Source organism: Mastacembelus armatus, chromosome 13 (genome assembly GCF_900324485.2).
Source record: "Mastacembelus armatus chromosome 13, fMasArm1.2, whole genome shotgun sequence".
Lineage (NCBI taxonomy): Eukaryota > Metazoa > Chordata > Actinopteri > Synbranchiformes > Mastacembelidae > Mastacembelus > Mastacembelus armatus.
In genome coordinates this window covers 14,551,503-14,560,600 of record NC_046645.1, presented here as the reverse complement: position 1 = coordinate 14,560,600, position 9,098 = coordinate 14,551,503, and the positions used below count along the sequence as shown (strand labels likewise).

Below are 9,098 nucleotides of genomic sequence, written 5' to 3'. Positions count from 1 at the left end.
CTAAAGGGGGGGGCAAAGACAAAACTAGAATGAAACCTTTCATTTACAACTTACAGTCCCACTGCTACTGTATGTTGATGCCTCACTGACTTCCCTAAGTTAATAGTTTGTGTGGTTGATTTCAGCCTTTTACAAACTTGAGTATCTACTTACTGAAGTAGTGGTCAGAACTACACTGGTTGTTAGGGGTGAGACCATTAATTTAGTGCACACAAGGTCTAATGCTTTAGTAACTACAGTACCAGCTTAATTTAAAACACAGACCTTTGGTTTTAAAATGAATAAATGCTGTTTCAGAAGCAGGACACAGGGACACAGCTAACCATTCAATTTTTAAAAAAGAACAAATAAATAAACTAAAAAACAAAACTCTTTGAAAACCCCTGGTCATTTAGCAAATGACACAGAATTGTCATACAACTCTGCAGCTCCCCTCAGTTCTATGAAGCGGTGACAATTATCCTACCACATTTTGGATTTCTGGCTCATAGTTGTGACTGAACTTTCACCACTGTCATCAAGCTCCTTTTAGCTTCAGAAAAAAAAAACACTGATAGAGTCACTGCACAGTGCACCAGGTGCCCAGCACCAAACACTGAGCCTACAAATCACAAATGTTTTATTCTCAATGTAATGTACCTTTCTTTCCAATATCAAGAAATAACTCTCACTCAGCGTTAACATTACTTTCTAGAATTTTATATTTTTATACAAAACTGTGTGCATATTACGTTCATGCAAAAACAAACAGACATATGTCATTTAAGGGTATAATTTTGGATAACCAGCACAGCTTGGGAAAAGGTTCTTTCTTTGAGGATTTTGAAAATATAGTGGCTTCAGAAAGTAGTCTGGGGTTTAAGTCTGAATAGACTTGGTCCTCAAGCACAGTCAGAGACATGTCCTGAAGCCATGGTGTCAGTGTGTCTGCACTCAAGAGTGGGTTTTCTTAAAGAACCTCTCTGAGTTTGGCTGCATTTATTCTTTTTCTGTGCAGGCTTTTCTATCGACTTTTTAAGCATGAGCCTTTCTAAATAATGTCATGTCTATTCAGTTTGCCACAGGTGAATTCCAGTCAAGTCCTAGACACATCTCAGGGATAATTACAGCCTGTGAACAATTTGTAGAAACACTAAATGGTCTAGATCTTTTTGTAATGGACAGTCCTGTTTTTGTTTTTGTAATAAGTTTGCAAAGATTTCCAAAAATATTCAGTTTCCAATGTGTCACTGCAGGTTATTGATTGCAGATCTGATGGGTGGAAATAGTAGTCTGTATATTTTCACTGTACTTTTGAAAAGCATTACATGTTGTCAAACAAAGATAGTCAAGTTGGAATATTTTAACAAGGACAGATCCTTAGCATTGTGACTTAAACGTAGCCTAATGGAGATACATGACAGGCACAAATTGGGTTTAGTTCTGCCTTAAGTAATAAAGAAAAGGACTGCAAATATTCATTGATGAATTCAGCACAAAATACTGGTGCTGTAAATGAATTTATGTCTTAAATACACAACCCTGTTCCCAATTTGCACAGATTTCATACAAATAGGGGAAAAACATGAAGATGGAAGAAGTCCATAAAGAAAAAAAAAAAACCCAAATTGCTTTTAACTTTTATCTCACTGTTTTTCTACACCATCAGATTTCTGTCTGTTCTAAATGCAGCAGACTTTCAAAAATTTTCTCTCTGCAAAGTGACATTGGAAGTGTCAAATAAAATCAAAGTTCCACAGATGATCAGAGTCACACAGTTAGTCAATTGTGACAGGGCATCAAACACATAAACACACACACACACACTGAAGTTGAGGAGGTAGAAGCAGCTTGGAAAACAAAAAAGACGAGACATGTGAGGCTTAAGTCAAGCAGCAAGCAACCCTGATTGTAAAGAATAGAAATAAAGCCAAAATCTACCCAAGGGCTCTATCAACAAACCAAAATGACCCCATCATGAACAGAGAAGGTTCTTTGAAAATTAGCAAAAGGAGAGATCCTGAATTTACTTTCAGGGATTGATAAAATGTATCTTATTTTATCAAATTTAGTTTTTACATCTGTCAAATCTTACAATTAATAAAACCTACTACTTGTCCTTACCTGGAATTTCCTACTCTGTATTTCATACAAAATTACAATGTTTGTTTTGGAAGCAGTAAAGATTTTTTTTTTCCTCTCTGTTAAAGCTGAAACATATGAATAAGGACGCTCCTGTTTTAACCCTCTACTGGTTTAAACTGGGATCAGTGGGATAGACCGAGATCAAGCAGGATTAGCATATCAAGTTACAAACTGGCATGAATCAAACCAGTGCACTGTTTCTGTTCTGTTTCTGGTCACTAAATACAACAACCATGCATAGTTGCTCCTTCACCTGCTATTCCCTAATGGACACACACAGTTTGGACACACAGGGTTCAATGGGGTTAGATGGGTGTGTGTGGATACATACACTGGTCATATTCAAGTTGAAAAATCCCTTCTGTGACAGCAGCCAGCCAAAACAAAAGCACAGATGGAGAGAAAAGAAGCAAATGTGCAGAGAATGTGCAAAAACATGTTTTAAATAAAATGATTGCAGGATTAAATAAATTATCAAACAGAAGAGATTAAATGCTTATTCACAGACTAGCGATTTAAAGCATACCTTTGTGGCACTGCGGAGGTGATCATAATAAACCTCTTCTATTGCCTGGAAGTAGATCACACCCTTCAGCTTGGTCTCATGTTTATCTGTGGGAAAGAAAATAACACCGGTTTGGTCAAAGACTAAAATATATTGACAATGACAGACTTGGCTAGAAATGCCAACGCACATCACTTCCATGTCAGCCAGAATAAGAACAGAGAGAGCACACCATCCGGTCATTAAAAAAAAAAAGAAAAGAAAAAAAAAATCAAACTTTGATCACGACCAATTTATGGTTTGTGATGATAGATGGAAAAAGACAAGCACAGCACTTTTTCTTGTTTTTGAACCAATGGAGCTCTCATTGTATTTTCAGACTTGACTGCATTCTTACGCTACTCTGGTACATCATTGCAGTTTGTTTCATCAGCCACTGCAGAACTGCAGTAAGGAACCGGTGGGGAACTTAACGCCCCTCTCTACCTCCAGGCACAAACACACTACTAGCCAACTTAAGAGTAGTAGGTAGAAACGCAGCACTTCATTTCGAGGAACAATACTTTCCTTTTAATACGCAGCTATTATCTGCTAATGACCTCTTTAGCATTCAAATAGCCCGGCATTTGCATCTCATTTTACTGCATCTGCAAATTAGCAAAACTCCGGCTGTTGTGGTTGAGGTTGATTAATGTGAATTAGCAGCGCTCATGACTTATGCTCATCACTTCTCACCACATATTGTTCAAGGTCAAGGAACAAGGGCGAGCGGTGCATCTCAATCAGCCTTCTCAGTGAGCTGTGCACATTTTAACTACTGCCAAAGTAATCTCAGTACACCTCCTCACCCTGGCTCACTTTCAACAAGGTATGCTTTAAGCAGCTTTAAGCGGAACCTTTTGAGGACTTCAAAGGCCTGGCAGCAAAAAAAAAAAAAGTGTCCCAGAGCTCACAGCGCAAGATCAAATTACCCGACCGTGCATGCTACATACTACATGTGCTGCTTAAAGTCTGGAGGACGCATGTTCTGAATGTCAGTCATCCACGGCAGGAAATTTCTACCACTTTACATGTTAAACGTTAGGCTTGTTGCATCCCATTTACCATACGTTACCTCTGATATTTCCACCGAGTCGCTATAAAGTTTTGTGTCTGTCAGGTGCTGACTCTAATATAAAATAAACTCAGGGCTTCCCCAGACAAACTCTTCTAACACACAGGAATTTCATGCATTCTGAATTTCAGAATGAAATATTGTACTTTTTGTTCCACTATATTTATCTGACAGCTTTATTTACTGGTCACATTATAAATTAAGATATAACATACAAAACATATGATGAGCTATAACAGTAAAATGGTATTTACACTTTACATCATAATAAGCAAATATCAAATATTAAAGCATACATATAAGCAATTGATTTCAATTATCAGTGCCCCCCATTTAAGTACAATTTTCAGTGTAGTGTTTTACTAAAGAATGAGTAGTGTTTTATTGCCATAATGCTACTTGCACCTATGTAAAATGAGAAAACGTCCCCCACCACTATATAATACATATATAATACAATACCAAACATGTTTTTACTCTTTTACAATATGTAAGACACAGAGAAACGCTGCCAGGTTTGATAAACTAAACTTCAGCAGCATGCTACTGAAGGGTGAAATCATTGGGGTTGTCCAATATGTAAAAACTATACATTTTTGTATTCACATCATCAGTCAGTCTTTTTAAATGGAGGGAGCACTGGTATAACATTGACTCCTAAAGAATGTTGCATTGTGGGTTATGGGGAACCTAATATTGCTAGGCCAGAGAGGTTCTTTTCCTTCTATTGTGTTTTTAAGTCAGTCCTATGAGTGATTCAGGAACTCATTTTAACCTGCAATAGTTTTTGCTGGCTTTTGTAATTTATTTTTCTGCCACTAATAATATATATTCTTAACCAATGAAAATTATTTATCTCTAGCGAGCATTACAGTGGACACTGATCACATCTGAACTCTTCTTACCAACATAGTAGGAGAAGGTCCTTTTGAGGCGGTCGAAGACGAACCAGCGTTTCTTCCAGGACTTGATCTTGCCTCCCATCTTGACCAGGTAGCCCTTGCACATCTTCTCAGTAAGGATGACCTGGTAACAGGTTTCTACGTTGTGACCTGATGACTCAACATGAGAGCGCAGGTCAAACTCCTCCTTCCTAATGGGCAGGTAGCGAGTCATGGGACGGGCCTGGATCAAAAATAAATGAATGAATAAACAAATAAGCGGACTAAAACACATGAAGATAAACAACTTAACCCTACACTGTGGGTTAACTGTCATGATCAGACAGGGCAGCTGATTCTGATAATGACCATAAATGGATAGAAGAATATGACACAGTTTGACTGGTTACAAATTAGATTTGTATCATCAATCAACAGATTATCCTGAACACACACCGATATATTTTTTGCATCTTTGTCTTCCATCGATAGATTTAGCTTGTTGTGATGTTCTAAAAGTTGTTTGGCAGGTTTTTAAATTCTGAAGAAAATATTAAAATCAGAATTTTGGTATGTAATTACATTGAATAGTCGCACAAAATCTACAAAACCCATATATCTACCTTCAGGAGCACTGTGAAATCCTGCCATGTCTTCAGCAGACCGGTGGAGTAATTTTATACCTTTATACCATGCAGACTCAATTATATCTCATTTTACTGACCTGAGAGAAGTTCTTGGCCCTCAACTTGACCTCCTTCTCCACAAGCTGCTGCCGGTGGAAAGTTTCATCCTGCAGTCTTTTCTCTGCCTCCTCCCTTCTCCTCCTCTCCTCCTCCAGCATCTGACGGCGAGCCAGGCTCTCTCGTTCCTGGGGGAGAGCACTTTCATTAATATTTTTTTGATCTATGAAAGGAGTCTCCAGGGAACACATGCTCTTTCTTTCAACCACAATTCAACTCAACTTCACATTCATATATTTATGTACATTTTTCCCTGCTGAGAGCTGCCCATGCAGTCCTGCCACCATGCAGCTCCACCAGACTGGTCGATTCTTTAAACAGAAGGCTTTTCAGTTATTTGTCATGATCTACTCTGTATAGAGCTACACAATGCATTACATACAGTACATTCATACAGACAGTCTGTAATAATTTAATCCTATCCTAAAGATTTTACAGATCCATAACCTGTCTAGGTTATTACGAAGGACAGGTGTGTTGGCTACTTACTCTCAAACCAGGCCAAAACTTCACCATTCTGGTTTAAATCAATTAAAATCACTTAATAAAGTTTGCAAAATAAATGTAAAGAAAAACTGAATATAAAAACTCAACAGGAGTAGTACAGAAAAGACAAAGGTAACAACATAAATGTGGAAGAAAACTTGAGAGACAAAAACTCATCAGATCATCCATATGGACCTTTATATTTCAAACTTCTTTTCCACAGCACAAAGAGATGAAACGGTTTGAAATATGGAGGCCTATAAAAATGAATGGAACGATTGACCTGCTGTCATAACCCTCTGTTTTTCAAATATATGCTCAGTTCAGTGGTATTGATGGGGATGGTGCAAGAACTCTCATCAGTCACTATGTATGGATTCAGGAAAATCAAGCTGTTATTGTGCAACACACACTTTAAAAGTTGTGTCTTACCCGCGATTCAATAAGTCTGGCTTTCTCCAGCTGGGCCTCCTTCAGCATTTTCTCCATCTCCTCAATCTTCTGAGTGTCCACTCCTCCAACACTGATGTCAAAGACAAATAGTTGCCACATACAATAATCATTCATCTGCATTCAAAACGAATTCAAAGATATAAAATGTTCAGAATTACCACCTCTGAACAATAATACAATATAACACAGCTAACCTTTTATTTAAGGGTCAAACTATATCTGTAAGGCAATACTGAGGACAATACCTGTGACTGGATTTCATTAGAGATTAAACATATTTAAAGTTCTTAAGACTTTAATCATGACATGTAATAGCCCCTAAAAAAATCCCAGGGAACAGCTAAAGGAAATCTACGACAAAAACCCCACATTAAAGTTTTCCTATCAATATCAACTTTAAATTCAAATCATATTCAAATTTACAACCATACAATATGACACAAAGTGAAATGCTATCCACTGTCCACTAAAGCCAATATGTGTGATATGCAGACATCTTGTATATGCAAGTTTCACAAGCTTTTCAATGACAAGTCTTTTAGCGCAAAATCTTTGTCACATTTGTCAGTATGTATTATCCCCTAACAGTTTATAACATCATAATATGATGAAGATTTGTAAACATGCTCTTATTTATTCAACTACACAGACTGAAACATTATCACATACCCAGGCAAACAGGAGGAAAGGAGACCAATTAGTGAGTGTGCATATTAAACGCTATTATTAAGGAGTGGAACAACAGCTACTTACCACCTAGAGTTTCTGACACACTGCTAAAACAGTCAGCATCTGCGCCAAAACATGGCTCATAAACTTTACTTCTTTACTATTTCGTCCCTCCTTCCTGTTTCTGCTGTGCACTGTTCATTACAGAACAAATCCTACTGAAGTCATCTCAAAAAAACACTACTAATAGTGTTTGGAATTTGACTCCTGAGAGCTGTAAAGGAGACATGAACAATGGGGATTGCTGAAGACCTGCTGTGGCGACCACTGCTGTAATACGGCACTCAGCCTAGTCACTTAAACAGATGGCCTCCAAATTAGCCGCCCTGTGGATAAAGAAGATAACTGATGGAGTCTGAGAGTCCAAGCATTAATTGTCTTGTAAAAAATCTGTGGTTTAATTCAGAGAGGAGACAGCCACCATTAGATCTAGTATTTGTCTACAAAATCCTATCACAGTACCATATATAGAGTGAGTCCTCGTTGGACAGATTTGATCTGGTTCATGTTGAGGTGCTCAGGAAATCAGTAACAAAGTCTTCCAGTTGTGCTCTTACAAAGGCAGCCCTCAAGAATTTAGTAAATGAGATCAGGACAAACCTAGATGCCAATAAACTTTAGGTTTTGTTGCTGCTTTTTCTCTGTCCTACCTGAACATGTTATCCGGCGAGCAGGCCGAGTTGTTCCCAGTGGACACACTGGTGTCCATGCTGTCTGAGCTCTCTAGGCTCAGCGTATCGTAGGGCTGCTCTCCAGCTGATGGAGGGTGGTGGTGCAGGATGGAGTGGTGAACCAGAGGAGGGGGGACTACGGAGCTGTGGCTCAGTGCTGGGCTGTAGGCCATGATAGGGGAGTAGGAGGGAGATGAGGAGGATGAAGTAATGAGGTGAGGATGGGAGCTGTGTTGAGCCTCCCACTGGCACTGAGCCTCTGCTGCCGCTCTCTGTTTAAGCTCAGCCAGACGACGACGCTGCTCTTCGATTACCTGCTGACCTAGAGGGGGAAAGGTGGGATCTGATCAGTGGATTTGTTCTGATTTTCATGTGGTGGACCACTGCATAATGACTTAAGTTAAATCCTACAAGAAACACCATCAACAAGTCAGCAGAGGTCCATTTGTTTCTTACACAAACCAAAAAGCCAGCTGTAGAGTAGGTCCCAAGTATCCAGGCTGAAAACCCACTAACTATACAACCAGCACCAGCCCACAAACTCCAAGAACATCACTCATGCACCACGAATACAAGTATGTGTTCTCTGAGAATCACAAGCTCAAGATTATTTGCAAACCCCCCCCCCCCAAAAAAAGTCCCATCACCACAAAGCTGAAGTGAAAAGTTAAGTACAGGTATCTATCTAGCTTCTCAAATTTCAAATCCATGCTGCTGTGGGCCTGATAATGGGCAGATACATCTGGGAAGAGTTGCCCAGGTTGTTAACTCCAAAGGAGAAACAGTGAATTCAACATGCAAGATTTATTCTCCACTAGCAGGAACATCCACAGAAGATTGATGGAAGAAGAAAGAGCATTCAGTGTTACAGACAAAAGAAAAGATGAAAAGAAATCTTTTGGGGAGAAGCGTTAATGACACACCAGAGATGGAAGGCATGGAGAGAGAAGGATGAATAGAGCAGGGTTAGGGTGAAGACGGGGTCTGAAATTAACAGCTGCCAAGTGTCAAGTTCTGGTGAACGTTAACTTTGATGGATAAATCAATAGACGTAGCCTGCCAGACTGGCTTAACTTTTGGATAAGACTTGATTTTTTTTTTTTTTTTTTTAGGTACATAAGGTCTTCATTTATGTTGAAGTCTAAAAAGTCTGCCTGTTATACTGCTCTGTGCAAAGAAAAGGCATCTAGGTCTCTGCTTCTCAAGAATTCAAAAAGTGACTTTACTTTTTATTACAGGAACAAGAATGGAGACATTGAAACAAGAGACTATTGGCAATTTTGTTGGTTGACCCTTGGCAGGAGAAAAATAGCTAATTTGAAATGCCGCAAATGACGTACGGAGGACACAGCAGATGTAAAACCAGGATGAATCTCCCTGAGTAAAACGCAC

General features: G+C 38.9%; 1 protein-coding gene across 5 annotated transcripts in view; it reads right to left on the bottom strand.

Annotated features, from left to right (window-relative positions):
* Positions 1 to 9,098, bottom strand: part of phldb1b (pleckstrin homology-like domain, family B, member 1b) — a 93,164-nt gene that overhangs the window by 3,454 nt on the left and 80,612 nt on the right. For 4 of the 5 annotated variants that reach the window (XM_026298795.1, XM_026298797.1, XM_026298794.1 and 1 more), the window contains 6 exons: positions 7,686 to 8,028; positions 6,286 to 6,376; positions 5,349 to 5,495; positions 4,649 to 4,868; positions 2,651 to 2,736; positions 2,456 to 2,485 (listed from right to left, as the gene is read on the bottom strand). In XM_026298795.1, the coding sequence (XP_026154580.1) occupies positions 2,456 to 2,485; positions 2,651 to 2,736; positions 4,649 to 4,868; positions 5,349 to 5,495; positions 6,286 to 6,376; positions 7,686 to 8,028 (917 nt within the window). The remainder of the gene's footprint in view (positions 1 to 2,455; positions 2,486 to 2,650; positions 2,737 to 4,648; positions 4,869 to 5,348; positions 5,496 to 6,285; positions 6,377 to 7,685; positions 8,029 to 9,098) is intronic. The other variant, XM_026298796.1, reaches the window with a different exon arrangement.